This window comes from Talpa occidentalis, unplaced genomic scaffold (assembly GCF_014898055.3).
Source record: "Talpa occidentalis isolate TD23 unplaced genomic scaffold, MPIMG_talOcc4v2.1 talOcc4.11, whole genome shotgun sequence".
Taxonomy (NCBI): Eukaryota; Metazoa; Chordata; class Mammalia; order Eulipotyphla; family Talpidae; genus Talpa; species Talpa occidentalis.
The window spans coordinates 35,162,606-35,181,816 of NW_023601104.1; the positions used below are offsets into that span (position 1 = coordinate 35,162,606).

The window sequence follows — 19,211 nt, forward strand, 5'->3', positions numbered from 1 at the left end:
AGTGAGTGGAACGAAAATGGCATGCTCACTATGTAGTTGCCAAAATAAGAAAAACTTTACTTCTGGGGGTAGAATGTTGTTAGTTAGTATCTTTTATGCTAGGTGAAATTGTCATTCCTTTTTTTCTAGCTCTGTTGCAGTTATTAACCATCCCATAACAAAACACCCACACTCTTCATCCTTCTGACAGATACTGTTTGGAGAACAGATCCTGAGGTTTGGGTTAATGGTTTCCCAGGCAGCTGTTCTGCACATGGTTGTGTGTGTTTGTGTTTGTGTACATGAATGGCAGGAGTAGGGAGAGAGTGTGTTGGCTGGGGTGAGATGGGTTTGTTGATGTTCCAGGAATAGCTGTTGAGTAGACAGACATTTAATTACACATCCACCTGTTTAGCTACAGTTAACCTCAGTCCAAGACTGTTCTTTGTACTGATTCTGAGCATGGAATAAGATGGCATTCTGTCAGGAGGACAGCATACTATCTCACTGCAGCATACTATCTCTCTCTCTTTATGAGGTGTAACTTTCTCTGTTCAGAGTTATCATTTAATCTGAAGTTCATCAAAAATGTCAATTTGTTAAAGATAACTCTTAGTTTTAGCATTTCTGTGGATTTATTCATTTTAGTGTGTATATATATGTATATACACACACATATATATGTTTTGATTCACATAAAATTTTGAAAGGAGATGAAACAGATGCATTACTTGTTTCCTCTTGTCTAATACTATCTTTGATATAGAAAAGTTCATGATGTAGAGAAGTTATTGCTTATTGTAGTTAACTTCACTCATCTTTTTCTTGGAAATTTTGCAAATTTCAAGTGAAAGTCTTTTTAATTATATGGTATCTTTCCCTTTTTTTTAACATGCTTTGAGATTTATGTTGATACCTGTAGACATAGGTCAGTGATTTTCATTGTTATATACTATTGAATTGACTTTTTTTGTTTATAGACACTCATTATTTCCAATTTTTTGTTATTAAAATGTGGCACAAGACATTTTTGTACCTTTTTTGTGTATATGCATAATTTTTCTAGGAGAATAGCTTTCAGATTTTTTTTGCCTGTAATCTAGGCTAACAGGTGAAATTTACATTAAAATGAGATTAAATATATATTTATATGGGTATATTATAAATAATGGAAACAAGCAATTCATATTATACCTACCCATAATGCAGTTCATTCTGGTATATCTTAATTGAGTCTATTGTATCTCATTCTATTACAGCTCATTAAAAACTGTTGGAGCAAAGTGGGGAGGGGTTCCAGTGGACTGTGGTGGAGGATTGGTGGTATTTTGGTGGTAGAAGTGATGTGATAACCTACATCTGAAGAGGTGTGAACCTTTACCCCTAAATCATATATAGTCTGGCAAACCAACATTACCTCAATTTTTAAAAAAATATACAATTTTTCAAAAAGGCAAGAAAAGGAAGTTGTCTTCAAAGAAACTGAAATCCAACCAATGGAAAATTGGTTGAACTTACATTTGCAAAACAAATGCTCAGTGGTGGATGTTTGTGAGATAGAAGCATTGCTGGATTCCAGGATTGTGCACATATTTTATTTTATCAGAGATCACTGAGTTTTTCCCTAGGTGGTCATACCAAATTACATTGCCATCAGCATTACAGAGAGTTCCTTTGACTTCATATCTTTGTTGACACTTGATATTGCCAGAACTTTTAATCTTTGCCACTCTTTATGAAATTGTATAGCATTGAGATTTATGTTTTAATTTTTGTGAAGTTAAATGTGCTTCATGTTTTTATTTTTTAATATTGAGATTGCCTCTTCTCTGAATAACCTTATCTTTTACTCACTGTAGTAGCTTTTTCTTTTCCTTGTTGATCTGAGGTATTTCTTTGTTTCTGGGTCTTTTGAGGAATGACTAAAACTTGTTAGTAGTTTATTATTTCTCTTTTTTGTTTGAAAACTTTTTCTCTGTAGGCTGATTACATAAAGATATTTTTCTATATAATCTAATTAAAAGTTTTAAAGTTCTAGGTGTTTGATCTGTTTGGAATTGATTATTGCCTCATGTGGATCACCAATTTTCTCAGCACCATTTCTTGTCAATTGATATCTTTCTCTGTTGGCAATATTTCCCTCTAGCAAAATAAGTATCCACATTATGCCTGGCCTCTCTGGTCTCTTTAATTGATCTCTATCCATGTGCTGGTATAACCCTGTCTTAATGGTCACTTTCTATTATGTCTTAAAAGTTGGCAGAATGAAGTTCCCAGATTTCCTTCTCTTCCTTTTCCCTTTATCTCAGCCTTCTTTCTTCTGTTCATCTTTCTTCCTTTGTTTAAAAAATATTATCTTGGTTCTTTTTCTTTTTTTCCTATACATTCTAAAAGTAGCAGGTCAAGTTTCATAAAGAGTCCTACGGGTCTATTTAACTGAAATATGTTTGAATTTGAAGACAGTTGGCATTTTTACAGTGTTGAATTTTCAATAATTTATAAACATGGCATATTAATATGAGTGGAATAATATGAATACAGCATATATCTCAATTCATAGGTCTCATTTAATAATTTTTATGCTTTCTTCATAAATAGCTTATTAGTCGGTAGATGTTTTTCCTAAATATCTTATTTTTTCTTGTTCTTATTTTAAATATTTGGATCAGAAATAGGTTCCTTACTCTTACTAGTGCATGGAACTGCAGTTGATTTTGGTTCATTAATCTTCTGTCCAGCAACTTCAATCTGGACAATTAATTCTGATAATTAGAATATCTAATATTAAAATAAGTAGATTATCTTGGGTTTTCTATTTAGAAAATTATAATTTTTGGCTAACAATGGAAGTTTTCCCCTATTTTATATATTTTGTTTCTCCTTGTTTGAGCCAGACTAAATTTGTCTAGTACAAAGTTGAATAAAGAAGTAAAAGTGGCTGTCCTTGCCTTTCTGAAATTATGTCAAAATTAAAAATTAAAAAAGTTAAAGAATTAATATATAATAGAAAAAATAAACATAGACAGGTGATAACATTAGACTAAGGCAAGAATAATTAGTTTTCTAATATAAGCTATATACCTAGAACAAGAAGGAACATCACATTGCTGTTTATTACTACAGAGTGTAAAGAAATTATCTTCTGTAATTAGTTTGCCAAGCGATTAGTTGTTATCTTATGCCAAGCGATTATTTGATTTTTTTCAATGATTTTTCTACAACTGTTGTAGTGATCGTATGGATTATTTTCTTTATTAATTTTATAAATTATTTTGCAAGATTTTACAAGTCATCCTAGCATTCTTGGTCATTATAAATATTTTGGGCTATATTGTGTATACATTCTTGAATTTTGTTTGCTAGTATTTTATTTCTAAAGTTTACATCAATGTTAATGAAATTGGGCCTCCCCTGATGGCGCAGCGGTTGAGCCCTGGGCTGGGAAGCTGCCCGCAGCCTCTGCAGCGCCGGTTCGATCCCTGGCCGCCAGTGAGGGTCACACATGGCGCACAGACCTCTCCTGCTGCCCCACTGCTCCCCTCAGCAGTGTATTTCGTCAGTCTACCTGTTCTGTTCCCCACTCTGGTGAATTCTGTCACCTTCCCGCGCATCTGACTGTACACATTGCTTGTATAAATAAATAAATCTTTTTAAAAAAAGGTTAATGAAATTGGCCTTTTTTGTTGTTCTTTTCTAATATCAAATTCATACTAGTATCATAAAATAAGTTGGATAGTGCTTCCTATTTTTATATTGTAATTTACCATTTGGTATAAATCTCAGTTCATTTGAGGTCAAAAGCTATCCTTTGAATATTTAGTAGAACCTAACCGTAGTAAAATAAAATAGTTCAGGTAGTTTAAAAATTTTAACTCAGTAACAATAGTAGGTATCTGTTTTGATATGTCATATTTTCCTTTTGTCTAAGTTCATTTTTTGGACTGTTCCTATCTGTGATCATATCATATCCTCTTTATCACTTCTAATAGTGCTTAATTACACTTTCTTTTTTTTTTAATAAATATTACCTGAGGTTTTTCTCTCTTACTAAACATTTCAAAGAAACAGCATTTGGCTCTGTTGAATCTCTCTTATAGCTTTTCAAAAATAATATTTACTGATTTTCATATATCTTATTATCTCTGTTTTGTTACTAAAATTTTATATCGTATATTTCATACGTGCGTTTTCTGTCTTTTCAGTTTTCTAGTATAAGCACTTAAGGTTATAAGCTTCTCCTTAAGAACCACTGCAGCTTCTTTCCATGTTTTGAAATTTAGTATATTCATTTTCATTTAGTTCTAAATATTTTCTAAGGTCAATTATGATTTCTTCTTTGAGCCATGTATTATTTAAAAGCATATTAAATTTTTTTGCAATGTATGGATTTCTTTTTCTGTTTTTGGTCATTCTCTTCTAATTTAATTGCATGTGGCCAGTGAATGTGGATTTTATGTAACTGATTCTTTGAGATTTGTTGCAGTTTGCTTTATTACTTACTATTTAGTCAATATTTATAATCATTACTTATCGATATATTTGTGTAGAATGTGTTCAGTAGTTTGAATCTGTTTCTAGTACACACAGTTTAAAATTGATATATCTTCCTGCTAAATTGTTTCTTTTATCATTATATATTATCTTTATTGCTAACTCCTTCATTGAACAAGTAACTCAGGAACATGGGCCATATGGTAGCACTGCTCTAAGTATATAGTTTGTATCAGGAAACTAATAATACTTCTTGCCTCAACATTTAGTCTAATGTTAATAGCAACTAGGATAGCTTATTTTCTATTCTTTAACCTTTTTTAATTTTGATATAATTTCAGAAAAATTGGCAGCCATATGTAAGGAATTCCTAGTACCCTTTACCTAGATTCCTTAGTTAACATTTTAGTACATTTGCTTTATCCTTTCTCTTAATCGTTCTCTCTTAACTTCTCTATATCTCTACCATTCTCATTCTCTCTGCATATATTGAACCATTTAAGTAAAAGTAAATTGCAGAATGATGCCATTTGTCTTCCCATACTTTAAATGTATATTTCCTAAAAACTAGTCATTCTTTTATGTAACTACATTACAAAATCAGGAAATTAGTGTACTAAGATACTATTATCTAATCTGTAGATTTCATTTAGATTTTCCTGGTTGTTTTAGTAGTGTTCTTTATAACAAAAGAAAATCCACCATCATGTTTTGCATTTAGCTGTTATATCTCCCTAGTTTCCTTTAATTTGGAAGCACACATGAGTCTTTCTTTGTATTTTATGACATTGACATTTTTGAAGAATATTAGTTTATTATTTTGTAGAATGTACCTCAGTTTGGGCTTGTTTAATGGTGTTTCCTTGTGATTTGATTCTGGCTATCAGGTCTTTGGCAGGAATATCTACAGAAGTGATGCTGAGTTTTTCTCAGTGAATCACACTTAAGTGATTCAGTTCTTTAGCTTTCAGTTCTTTTCTTATAAAGAATGCACAACTCCTTTTTTAACTTAAAATCTGACAATTTGTCTTTTAGCCAGAGACTTTAGTTTATTACACTAATTATGTTTCCTGATATATTTAGATTTACCGCATTACTGTTCTTTTTCATGTTTTCTATTCTGATTTTCCTCTGTGTGTGTGTGTTTTTTTTTTTTTAACTTGTGCCTTATTTGGGGTTTATAGAGGTTTTTTGGATTTTTTTTTTGCCTTTTGTTAGTCACTTTAATGGTGACTGGTAACATCTTAAAATGTACACTTGACATAAATTATAGAGTTAATACACATCCCTATCATCTTCTCAAATAGGGACCCTTGAATCACTTAATCCAGTAACCCTCTCCCATTTTACATGTTTCTTTTACCCAGTATTTCCTTTTTATCCTTCTAATCCCCAAATTAGATATTTTAATTACTGCTGTTTTTAGTCAATGCTTATTTGGATTCACCCACATGCTGCTTTGATTTCACCACTCCTCCCAAAATATGTAATTTAGAAAAAGTTGCTTTAAAAATGACTGTGGTGGTAGTAAGCTCTCTCAGTTTTTGTTTGTCTAATGTTGCATTTATTTTGCTTTTATTTATGACTGTTGATTTTAATTGGTTGACAGTTCTTTTCTTCCAGATGTTTGAAGCTCATGCTCTATCATTATAATTTGTTATTATTGTCATTAAATTGTCCACTGTCATTTTTTTTTGCAGGTGGTTTTCTTTTTATTCCTCTATTGCTTTTAAGTTTTAAGGTATCTTTTTGAAGTCCTTTAGACTCACTATGAAGTTTTTCACCAATTTGAATCATACTATATTCAAACAACTCTGAAATCATCTCGAAATTACTATTGGTCAGGTTACAGAAATTTCATGACCTAAATATATGCGAACTTTGTTACACCTGTATATACTATTATTGTTTCAATTGTTGGTACTACATATTTTGAGATTAATCACTTTAAAAATATATTTTAGAAGATATACCATGATTTGGCATTGAAATGAAACATTCAGAAAAGGTACGGGTATAAAACAGCAAAGACAAAATTATTATTATTGAAACATTTTTCATTGGAGGAATAATGCAATTCCACATTTTATTGCTTATTAACAATCAGATACTTTATTTTTTAATTTATTTTTGCATAGAAGAGCTGGGGTATAGGCCAGAGGTGTGGGGGGTGAGAGGATTCACCAGAGAGAGTGGGGAGCAGAACAGGCAGATTGTGAAATACACTGCTAAGGGGAGCAGCGGGTGAGTCAGGAGAGGTCTGCTGTGCCATATGGGTAGCTCCTGGCTGGGGATCGAACTCTTGCTGCAGTGGCTGCCAGTAGCTTCATAGATTGCATCTTAACCCTGCGCTACCAGGGAGGCCCCTTGTTGGGAAGATATTTATCAAAGCTCTATAATGCTCTCCTGGAACTTGCCAGCACAATCCATTTGTTATCTGGTATATAATTTCTTAATTTGGGACTTAACTATTCTTGTATACTGTTCTTCTACCAGACATTGCGTGAAGACTTGAGAGTAGACAATTCAGTGAAAAAGAATACAATATACTCTAGATTTTTACTGGCAGTTATTACTCTTACACTTATATTATGGGGGTCTGAAAATCTTTATAGTGAGTATCTGTCCTGCTTACTAGTCTGAGTTTTAGTTCCCTTTTGTTTTTTCCTTTGGGGAGAGAGAGCAAGGATTTAATTTAAATAGTATATAGAAAAAAATCAGATTGTAAGAGTATCTTGCAGCTAGACTAACTGAAATTTATTGCTAGGTAATGGGTAGTAAACAAGTATAAAAAGCAGATAGGTGTATTAATGCCTTTGGGTAATAGCGAGATAATGGACTTTTTCCATTGCCATTTCAATATATGATTAAAGTTGTTGATATGTTGTCTTATGCATGTAACTCCTCCTGTGTGTCTATCACAAAGAGATGACTGTAGCAAGTAGTTTTTTTGGGATTAATTTAATGAAACTTTTTATAAAAAGGAATGGTTTTTTCTTTGTTTTCTTTTTCAGACTTATTCAATGCTTTATTAATAATCTGAGTTTTAGTTCTCAAAATAAAATAATTACCCCTCATATAGTGTCACTCTTTTTTAATGACAAATAAGTAACAAAAATAAGAGGGCTGTGATTGTATTATAGTCATCTTTGTCCTACTTGATGTATGCCAAAACCTCTATCTCTTTACCTTCCTTCTTCCTTATTCCTCTGCAGGAGGCTGCTCTAAAAATAGTTCCAGTAATAGCTGTTTTACACATGGTCAGATTGCTGAATCATTTGGTTCTTTTGTGGAGTTTAGGAATATGGCAAACAGTGTCTGACAGAGTAGGACAAGCATGTTTCTTAGGTGGCAAGTCATTATTCTACTGAAAATCATTATAATCCTTTCTATAATCTTACAATAAGTTATTTTATTTACATTTATTTTTAAACAATTATGTTTGAAAAATATATAAAATGGCTTTGAATCTTCAAACATGTTTTGAATGTGAGTCTCAGAATTATGTGTTATTTAATATAATAAATTTAAGATTAAGCAGATTAATAAAATGAACTATACATGTTCTATATGTGAATATTTTATTTCATCTTCTTTTTCTTATCTTAAATATACTGATATTATTGGTTCTCTGCTCTAGTTTCTTTCCCTATGAAATAGTTATCTCCAGAAAAGAATTGATGGGAGGATTTAATTTATAGTAAACTAAATGTGCTGATTGTTTTCCAAAGGATTTCACTTTCTTGTGTTACCCCTTACCTGCTGTTTCTCCTTATCATTCCAGAACAATTGTTTGTTGCTTTTTTTTTTTTTTTGATAAGCACATTGTTGAATGCTTACTCCCACCAACACCAACACATTTCCTGTTGATAAAGTAAAACTGAGTTATTACTTACTGCCAGGAATGCAACACACTGCCTTGACGTAGTCTTAGTCATGTTTTCAAGGGTAAAGTCAGGATACTTATTTTTAAGATTTCTTTCAGAGTCTGGTTTTAAGGTAGGTCTTTCAGGTGTAAAAGCTTCATTCAGATCAATGCTTTTATCATAGATTTGAATTGTTTGGTACAGCAGGATGAGTATATGAAAGTGAATAATAGACTATATTTTTGGATTAAGCTTTCATTTTCCCTGACATTAATAACTGTCTCCTTTCCCCCATTAACCTAGTATTCCTCTTAAGTACCATTAATTAATATACAAACTCCTCAACAGAACTCTAAAAGTCCTCTCTGTATAGGTGAAGATGTCAGATAATCTGTTTCATTTTTATCTCTTGGGGAAACTCTTCCTAGAGCTCTCTGTCCTCTTAATGTATGCTGGCTGTACAGCAGCACTTCTTCCTTGGATTTCTCTTTATCTTGGATTTCTGTTTACTTGCCTCCCATGTGAATCTGCTTCCTGGATCTTTAGCTCAGTCTGGTACTATCTCATATCAGAGGAGCTATCTTCTAGTAGCTTTCAACAAGTCTTTATTTTTTGCAAACAGTTCACCCATAGATAATTGATATAGCTATATATTTTTAATATTGTGATGCTAGAAACTTATTGCATAGTGTATCTAAGAATTACTAGAATAATTAAAGTTACAGATTCTATATAAAAAAGGAAATTTGGCACAACAAAAGTGATTGTGGGCAATTATTTTGCTTTTTTAAGTTTTTGGAAGGGCCATAAAGTAGTAATAGGCATATAGATAGATGATAGATAGATAGATAGATAGATAGATAGATAGATAGATAGATAGATGAATATTTTTTGAAGATTTATTTATTTATCCATACAAGCACTGGGTACAGTCAGAAGCGTGGGAGGGTGAGAGAATTCACCAGAGTCAGAGCAGGGAGCGGAACAGGCAGAACTATGAAGTAAACTGCTGAGGGGGGCAGCGGGAGAGGTCTGTGAGCCTTGTGGGACCCTCGCCCGGCGGCCGGGGATCAAACTGGCGCTGCAGAGACTGCGGGAAGCTTCGCAACCCAGTGCTCAACCGCTGTGCCACTGGGGAGGCCCTATAGATGAATTTTGACTTTCATTTTTTAAATTTCTTGTGATTTTTTTAAAATGACTTTACCAGGTAATAACAGCTAATTACTTTGAAAACTTAGTAGAGAGGTCTGGTAAAATTTTGTTTCATAAATGAAGATAAATCTAAAACATCACAATTTAATCAAATAAACTTTAAATAAGTCTTTTATCACAAATTAAACCCTGATATGATATAAGTTTTATTTGAATTCAATTTGAGTTTATATTGAAAGGTATCTGTAATCTCTGAAGAAAGTAGGCTGGTACTCAGAGACATTTTTTTTTTTTACGGTGCCTTGCTTCACAGGAGATCAAGGCTGCTGCCCTCAGTTTTTCCCAGTTAGATATCAGCAAACAGTACTCGTGTCCAGAAATATTTCAGATAGAGTCCACAAAGATTTTGGTAGAAGAGATACCCCAAGAGGGCAGAGAGGGCATTCAATTTTGCTATGACTTTTAGAGACCAGATAGAAAGCAATCTACCATTTCCTATAGAAAATAAGACCCTGAAGTAAAATGAGCCCCACTACTAGCCCATCGCTCCTCTTCCATCCCATTCCCTTCTCATTTCTGGGCGTATCAGAGAGAGGTAGCTAGTGGAGATTATTCAAGAAGTTTGCCAATATAGAGAGCTTATCACCCACTGTGGGGAATTTGGCTGCCTTCCTGTTTTTTGCAGACTTATTTCTTGACCTCTGTTGACTTACAAATATCACTTATTCACATCTGTAGAACAGGTCTGTCTGAGGGAGGGGGCCAGCAATGGCAATGCCAAATGAGTGCTAATATGCAGGTAGGGTTTTGATCACTTGCAGTTGTATTTGTTTTACCCTAGGGTCTAAGGGTTGGAAGAAGGTTGCAGAATGGTAAATAAGGGAAACTCCCTAGGAGAGTATCTTAAGCCAGATTAATTTCTCCTATACCATTTCAGAAACCAATGAGAAGTGACTCTGCCACAATTCTATCTCTTTAATATATTCTTTGTATAACACGCTTTTAAATATAAATAAATTTGGAATTCTGTTTTTGTAAAAACTGGGCGTGTCTTTAATTTTAGTGCACTTACCTAAATTCTTACTGGGACCTTGGAAATAGTAATTTTTTAACCTATTTATTTATATTTTACATCATTGTTCATTTTTAAAGTGTTTACTTACCCCACACAGGTGTAGTCCCCATAGAATTTCCTCCACCAGTTCACCTGTGCACCATCACCACAGTCCCCTGTGCTCCTCCCTCCCTCCCTCCCTCTGATCCCTCTTCCTCCCCCTCCCCTGCAGGATGTCTCTGGTTTATAATTGTCTGTTTCTGTTTTGTATTGTTATTATTTTTTCCCCTGATGTCTTGTTTGGTTCCCCTATATTCCTCCTATAAGTGAAACCATCCGATATTTTTCTTATTCCTTCTGACTTATTTCACTGAACATAATTCCTTCAAGCTCCATCCTTGTTGCTGTGAGTGACATTTATCTTTTTTGATTGCTGAATAGCATTCCATTGTGTATATATACCATTTCTTCTTGATCCAGTCATCTGTTTTTGGGCATTTGGGTTGTTTCCAGGTTTTACCTATTGTAAATAGTGTTGCATTAAACATAGGGGTACAGGTGGTCTTTTGAATCACTCTTTTTGTGTCCTTTGCGTAGATCCCTAGGAGTGGAATTGCTGGGTCATATGGTAGCTCCATTTTTAGCAGACTGAGGAACCTCCATAAAGCTTTTCATAGTGGTTGGACCAGGTTGCACTCCAAAACCACAATGAGATACCACCTTACACCAGTAAGAATGGCACATATCAAAAATCTAGCAACAACAGATGTTGGCGAGGATGTGGTAAAAGAGGAACTCTCCTACATTGCTGGTGGGAAATGGTATTTTTGAAAGGCAGGAAGATAAACAAGGAGCAAGAAAGATGATGACTTATGAAAACAGTAAGACAAGTTTTGATTTGAGTTTAAATATCAGTCACAATAATATATATGCATATGTACATATGCAGAATAGAATTATTCAAACTCATATAATGGGAATTACTGTTAATGACATTACCTAAAAAGTGAAAAACATTTTAAAGAGAAGTAGCAGTGTGCAGTATTTTAAGGAACAGACTACAGGAAGTCAGGTTAACTGGATTTTTATCTTGTCTCAGCCACCAGGACACTGTAATTCTGGGTCACCTTCCCACCCTACTCGCATCCTGCCCCTGCAACAGCCTCAATTGTTCATTTTTATTCTACACTTGTGTGAATAGTAAGGTTGTGTACTAGGTAATCACTAAACTTCCTCTTAAGATTCTGTTACTCTAGTATATCTCATACTTTTCAGAAGGTTTGTCTTTTCACTTAATGAAATTTAGATAGCTATGTATTTCTTTTGTGATATTTTAAAAAATCGTTTGAGCTAAAATCTTTCAGCTAAGGGTAGCTGAAATGGGGAGCTGCTAAGGGTAGCTATATTTAAACAGCAGTAGTTTCCTTTGAGCTGTTGTACCTAAATAGAACAGAATATTCTCCAATTGTAAGACCCTTTGGTTCTTGCTTAGATTGGAAGTTGCTCTTGCAGTGCCCTTCAGTGACATTCATGATGATCTGCTTTTAGTTTTGTGGGGAAATTGTCAGTATTGGTTCTTTTGTTGTAACTGGTATATTTCCAAAGGTTTTAGAATAATAGTGGTTAATAGCTTTGATATTCTCAGTACTCTCTAGAAAGATAATTGCATAAATTCAAAATGTAAAGCATCTGAATAGCTTTCTTATAAAAGTGATTTTTAACAAATGTTTGATAATACTATATTTGTGCTACAGTTGAAATGCTGAAGTAGCATTTTGGCTTCTTTCCCAAAAGCATACTGAAAGAGGCTAGCAGCAGCATCTCTGCCTGTTCTCCTCAGTGCCTTTTTACCTTGAGAGTGGTGCAGCTTGTTCTGCAGATGTACTGAAACCCTCCCTTTAATCTGCAGTGAAGAAGAATGGAGCTCAATGTCCAGTAGAAATCAATGGTCTAACAAGGTTGCAGTAAATAGAAATGACTATATATTTCAACAGCTGAGCGAGAAGACATTTATAACATTTTTTTTTCTTTCAGCTGGTAAATTTTTGCTTTCTATTTCCTTCTAGAGAGATGTGGATAATTTGCCCTGCCTCCAACGTCTGTTTCTCAGCTTCAACAATATATCTACGTAAGTGGAAACTCCCAACTTGTCATTTATTAATAACTTGATTGTGTGGGTTTTAGTGCTTTAATTTAGGATTTGTAAGTACCTTGGGGAATTTTGTTAACATGGAAGATTTTAAACTGGAAAATGATAGTGCAGTCTTATGACAAAGTTCTTTGTGGAAAAAACAAAGCTCTCGTGTGTAATAGTGCCTCTAATGCTAAAATGGTGAATTAGTATAACATATGCTTTTTAATTTAATTATACTTTCGAGTTTCTCTGTTATAAAACATATATGTGGACATTTCAGCATATATTTTGCTGTCCTTTGTTTGGCACTTACTGCACTAGTCAGTTAAATCAGAATTTCTTTCATAAATTATCAACTGCAATTTGTCTAGCTACTAAGCAATTTTGATATAACAGGCTATATTTGTCACTGAGCCACTTGCTCAGTAAATTAGGCCATAACTGTCTTCTAACTTGGAATACTGCTTAGAATTAATATTGCTAAGAGACTCTAGATTAGAATATGTAAATGTATGAATTTTATTTTCCAAAGATTTGAAATATACCATCCTTTATTATATGATGATGTCTCATTTAGTGTCAGTGTGAAAGATTTCAGAACTGAAGCTGAGACAAGCTCTCAGACTTTTGAATGCAAAAGGACTCCACTTCTTCCCTAATTCTTCCCTTCTCCTCCTTTCTCCAAGCCTCTTAGTTTTAACTTACATTTATAACTACCTCTGAATTTTTTAGTTTTGCTTTAAAGCTGTTCTTTGTATTTAGTTTTGTCTGAGGGTAAGAATTCAGTGCATCTCTTCATGGACTCTAGATTTATGCTTCTGATTATTAAAAATCAGCTTAGTTTTTGTGTGTTTCCATTTATCACTTTTTTCCTGCATCAGACTTCAGTGCTAACCCCATATCCCTGTACTATAGCTCAAAAAGTTAGATTGAATCCAGACATTGAGCTTTACATAGAGACATTATTTCAAAGCAAATACCCTTAATCCTTCTCTTTTTTTGTCTTCTGTGGAAAAAAATATTAAAGTTTCCTGAAAAACTTTTCATTTTCTTTTGAATTTAAACAATGCTGTTCCAACTTACTTTCTGTTTTTTTGGGAAGGTAGGACTTCTTTTCAATGACAGTGACAGGGACACTCAATATTCTTTAGGAAATTTCTCTTTAAAGGCTATTGGCAATTATTTTGAGAAGATAGTTTCTCAGATTGTTGTTTCTCATGTCTCAAAAATATATTAAGGTGCTGCAAACTATTACAGTCCCCCAACCTATGCTGGACCTTATTATTTGCCTTGATAAGGAGAATAACTTAAAGAAAAATACACATTTTGATGACTAGGGAGTATAATATTTCCAGGTCCACAGGATCTGAACTTCAGGTTCAGGAGTTCATAAGTAATTAGGAAATTTCTTCCTCTGGTGATTCCAGATAATCTCTTTTTGAGACAAAGAACATTTTCTGCTCTGTTCCTGTTGATGAATGAGATCCCAGAAACAGTTTAGAGAGTATATGGGGGGTGGGAGAGAATTGGTGAAAACGAGCCTTGAAAGCATTTCTGTGAACATTACTCAAAACATCTCAGATAGCTGGACTGTCAGATGATTTCTACTGATAAGTATCTTATCTTTTCAGAGACTCAATGCCCCACTCAAAACCTGGCAAAAAACAGAGTTGTCTGGTTTTACAGGTCAATGACCCAGAGGAAGTATAGGTCAAGAGAGGTAGAAACAGCAGTGTGAAGCTGAAAGTCAGCTCTTAGGATTCCCTGTGGAAATCTTGGTGATAGCCAGCAAATTAAAATATCCAACTAGATATCTATTTTGAAGGGACAGAAATATATTGGCTATTACTACAGTAAGGCTTCTTAGGTTTTGACCAAGTTACTAGATTCAGAGACAAGAAAACTCAAGGAAAACTTACCAGAGGGAGGTGGCCCCTGTACTGGGCTCTAAGTGAAGGGTAGACCTTAGCAAAATGAAGGGTATTTCGACATTCTGGATAGAGGGTACAACCTCTGAGTGCAGAGTGTGTAGGGTATAGAGAGAGGGAAGAATATCTACCAAGGTAGGCTTTCTTTTAAGGATGTGCTTTCTTCTCCCTTATTTTCAATCTGATGACAATTGAGGAGTCTCTCCTCTGAGAGCGAGAGGCTTGCAAATTATTACCAAACCCTTCAGTAATTGCTGGACAACTGACCCTCATGGCTGCCAACTCTCGCTGTCTCTGAGCTAGGGAATATTCTGAGGTTCTACTGGCCATCCAACGTAATGACCTTGTTTATTTCAATCTGTTTAGTAATTTTGGGTTATACTGATTCCATGTGCTTTAAATTCATTAGTGTTCCAGTCTGCTAATGAAATTCTTCTGATTTTCATACTTTAATGTTCTATCACTTCATAAAGATTTTGAGAGGGTAGAGAGAAGTCATAGTATGCCTTCAGGCAACCATGAGTTTGTCCTTCCATTGAGTGATTTCCCCAAATAGGCTACATATAAAAATATCCCTGGGTGCTTTAAAAATACATAGTCCTTGGTTCACTGTTAGCTTATCTGCTCCATGTATATTTGGAATTCAGGGTTCTCTATTTTTTAATACTTCTCAGGATTCATATGTACAACTGGATGCTAGATTTGGAAACCATTGCTTTATGGCACTCCAAAAATGAGAATATTTGTTAACTAAAGAGATTGCTGATTTATGCAAAATTTACCTTAAGCCTTCACAAGGAAAAGCTTTCTAAACAAAAATATTTTTCAGGAACAAATATTTACTACCTTCTGAGAGTAGTTGATGATCTGTAGTAAAAAATTGGGGTATTTCATCTCTTTTCTACTGAGACATTGTGTTTTGCTACTTATTACAGGTTAAGCTAACCTTTTTTTTTTTTTTTAACAAAAGGAAAGAGAGCCTTGTAATTCTTGTGCCTTGATTTCCTAAAAGAGAATATCTGCTGTTGTTTCTGGAATTGAGAAGAATTTATTATCATTGGGAAATCAATCAAAATGCTAGTCAAGTTCACAGCAGTTCAGAATTCTTGGTCTCATGTATTTTTTTTATTCTTAAATACATTTATCATGAAATATATACCATATTAACCATTTTTAAGCCTATAGGGTGGTAGTATTGAGTATATTCACTTTGCTCTGCAGCCCATGTCTTTAACTCTTCTTGCAAAACTGAAATTCTACTCCCATTCATTATTCCATTCCACTTTTTTCTAAGCCCCTAGCAACCACCACCCTACTTTCTGTCTCTGCAAATTCTACTATTCTACACCTCATATGAGTGAAATCATATAGTGTTTGTCTTTTTGTGACTGGTTCATTTCGTGTAAGATAATGTCCTCAACATATATCTGTGTTGTGGGATATGTCAAAATGTTCTTTTTAAGACTAAATACTTGTTTATTGTTCTTGAAATGGTATGGAACAGACTGAAAGAGGGAGCATGTAGAATGAGCCATGCCTACCTCTCCATATTCATTGCCTGTCCTAGTCTAGTGCCCCAGACTCCTGTTCCCCTAACCTTCCTTAAGCATATCATACTCCCCTTTGCCTGCTAGTCTTTGTATGTGTCTTCCTGTAGTAATGTTTTTCTTTTTTTTTTTTTTTTTTTAATTTTTTTTTTTTAAAGATTTATTTATTTATTTATTTATTTATATAAGCACTGGGTACAGTCAGAAGCGCGGGAGGGTGAGAGGATTCACCAGAGCCAGAGCGGGGAGCAGAGCAGGCAGAAGGACCGAAGTACACTGCTGAGGGGAGCAGCGGGCGGCAGGAGAGGTCTGCGCGCCATGTGGGACCCTCCTCCGGTGGCCGGGGAGCAGCTGGGGATCGAACCGGCGTTGCAGAGGCTGCGGGCAGCTTCGTAACCCAGCGCTCAACCGCTGCGCCACCGGGGAGGCCCTGTAGTAATGTTTTTCTAACCTCTCTCTGCCATAACTTGGACCATCTTTTAGATTTCATATTAAGTGATAACAAGGTTTTTCAGATTTTAATATGCCTAAGAATCATCTGGGATACCTGCTAAAATACAGCTTTCTGGGACCCATCATCCATGCATTCAAATTCAGTAGTTTTAGGTGGGGCTCAAGAATTTGTTGTCTTTAGCAAGTGATACCATAGGTCTGTGTTTTCCAGACTTCAGGTCAAAACCTTTGTAGGGATCCTAAAATCAGTTTAATTGTTTTTAGTTGCTCAAAATTGGAAAAACAGAAGTGAATGAAAAAGATAGCTTGTCACAGATTGTAAGGGCAAATATTGTTTTGTATAATTTTCCAGTTTTAGTTACTTTTAGGTGTGTCTATACATGCATGTGTTTGCATTATTTTACTATAGATATGTGGAAACTGAGTTGTAATGTAAATATATTTCTCACTATGAGTTAATATAACTTAAAAATATGTGCTGTGGTGTTTTGCTACATGATTTCATGCGCTGCCTGTATTTCCATTATTATTGTCGTAGTTTCTTGTACTTTCATTTTAAATTGTTCACCCTGCTAGACTATAAATGTGGGGGAAAAAAAGGAGGAATATGTCTACTTTGCTCACTAAAGACTCCCTACTATCTGGCATATATATACACTTTTGGTAAAAATAGTGCTAATCTGTCAAAAAAATTAAGAAGAGTTTAATCTCTCAGGTTGAAATATTTTTCCATTTGGCCTAAAAGGGTATTTTTGTTTTTCTTGTCATTACAAAGTCATCTGGACTTTGTTAATGCCTGAACATGTAGAGGCTAAAGTCACCAAAGTTCTCTTGGCAGACAAGGACAAATTATTGATTTGTCAATAATGATCTTGTCCAGAACTTATAGATAGGAGAAAAACCTATATAAGCTAAACCTTACTGTGTCAAGCATAGGGTTGTGGGTGTGGCCTAACCCAGGGTATAGGTAATAAGCTGCTGCAGTGTCGATTGGGCATTTAAAAACAACAATAAGGGCCTCCCCGGTGGCGCAGTGGTTGAGCGCTGGGTTGCGAAGCTGCCGGCGACCTCTGCGGCGCCGGTTCGATCCCCGGCTGCTCCCCGGCCACCTGAGGAGGGTCCCACATGGCGCGCAGACCTCTCCTGCCTCCCGCTGCTCCCCTCAGCAGTATGCTTCGGTCTTTCTGCCTGCTCTGCTCCCCGCTCTGGCTCTGGTGAATTCTCTCACCCTCCCGTGCTTCTGACTGTACCCAGTGCAAGTATAAACAAAACAAACAAATAAATAAATAAAACATGCCTCTATTAAAAAAAAAAAAATAAATAAATAAAAACAACAATAAAACTAACTAAAATTAATTTTGCTTTTCGTGATCATCATGACTGGTAATTCTAAACAATGTTAGGGAAAAATATTCCTTCCTGCCAATGTGGATCTGTCATAGCTCTTTCCTTTCCTTAGTAGGACAATGTTATTTGGACTCTGGCTTTTTTTTTATGATGTCATTGAAAATTTTAAAATAGGGTTTCATTTCTTTTTTAGCAAGGAATGCTGTTACAAGTTCTCTCATGACCTCTTTTAGAAATTACACTATGACTAAAGGTCACCAAACTGCAAGCTTTGGGGGTGTTACTTTTCCTTCATCCTGGTTCTCTAGGACAAGATTATCCTCCATGCTATTTTCAAAATTTTACTGAAAACAGTCCATAATTTTACCTGTATCAGGAAGTCATTCTCTTTGCATTTTTCTTAAGTTATACTTTACTTGGTAAATCACCCTGTATGAATTATATATCCAGAAAAGAACCTATTTCTCTTTATGCAATTCAGAGAAACTCAGATTCCTTTCCAGTTGTCTTTTTTAATTCTAGTTGAAATGTTAGGTAGAAAGTTATTTCACTTGGGCCTTCTCCCCAGTGGTGCAGCAGGTTGAGTGCAGCACTGTGAAGCTATCTGCAGCCTCTGCAGCGTGGGTTAGATTCCCAGCTGGCCAGGGAGATACCCACATGGCGCAGCAGACCTCTCCTGTCTTAACCATTGCTCCCGTCAGCAGTGCCTTTGGTCCATCTCCCTGTTCTGTTCCCTGCTCTGTCTCTGGTGAATCCTCTCACCCTCTTGCACCTCTGGCCTGTGTAAATAAAATAAATCTTTAAAAAAAAAAAAGAAAATTATTTCACTGACCCTAAGAATATACTGATATGTGTTATGAACTCAGGTTGTTACATAAAGTATTCCTGTGGTTAAGATACAGGGTTTAACTCGTGTACCTTCCAAGACCACTTATGTTATTTTGACTTCATGGAAACTAATTTTCTTTAATTCTAGTAACCAGCAAACTGTTAGGATATCCTTATTTTTTCCTGTTATGGCTTAAGTTTACAGATAACCAATAGTATGTGGATTTTCTTACTAACTTAATAGAATGGAGGTAATCAACTATTGACTGACAGGTTTTGATAACCACCTACAAGTAAAGTTTTAAAATTCTTTTTTTAAAAAAAGATCTATTTATTTATTTATACAAGCACTGGGTACAATCAGAAGCATGGGAGGGTGAGAGAATTCACCAGAGCCAGAGCAGGGAACAGAGCAGGCAGACTGACGAAACA

The 19,211-nt window shown here is 34.9% G+C and overlaps 1 protein-coding gene across 6 annotated transcripts in view; it reads left to right on the top strand.

Moving 5' to 3' along the window:
* LRRC49 (leucine rich repeat containing 49) overlaps positions 1-19,211 on the top strand; it is a 112,568-nt gene that overhangs the window by 32,312 nt on the left and 61,045 nt on the right. For all 6 annotated transcript variants that reach the window (XM_054688535.1, XM_037502842.2, XM_037502843.2 and 3 more), the window contains one exon: positions 12,609-12,670. In XM_054688535.1, the coding sequence (XP_054544510.1) occupies positions 12,609-12,670 (62 nt within the window). The remainder of the gene's footprint in view (positions 1-12,608; positions 12,671-19,211) is intronic.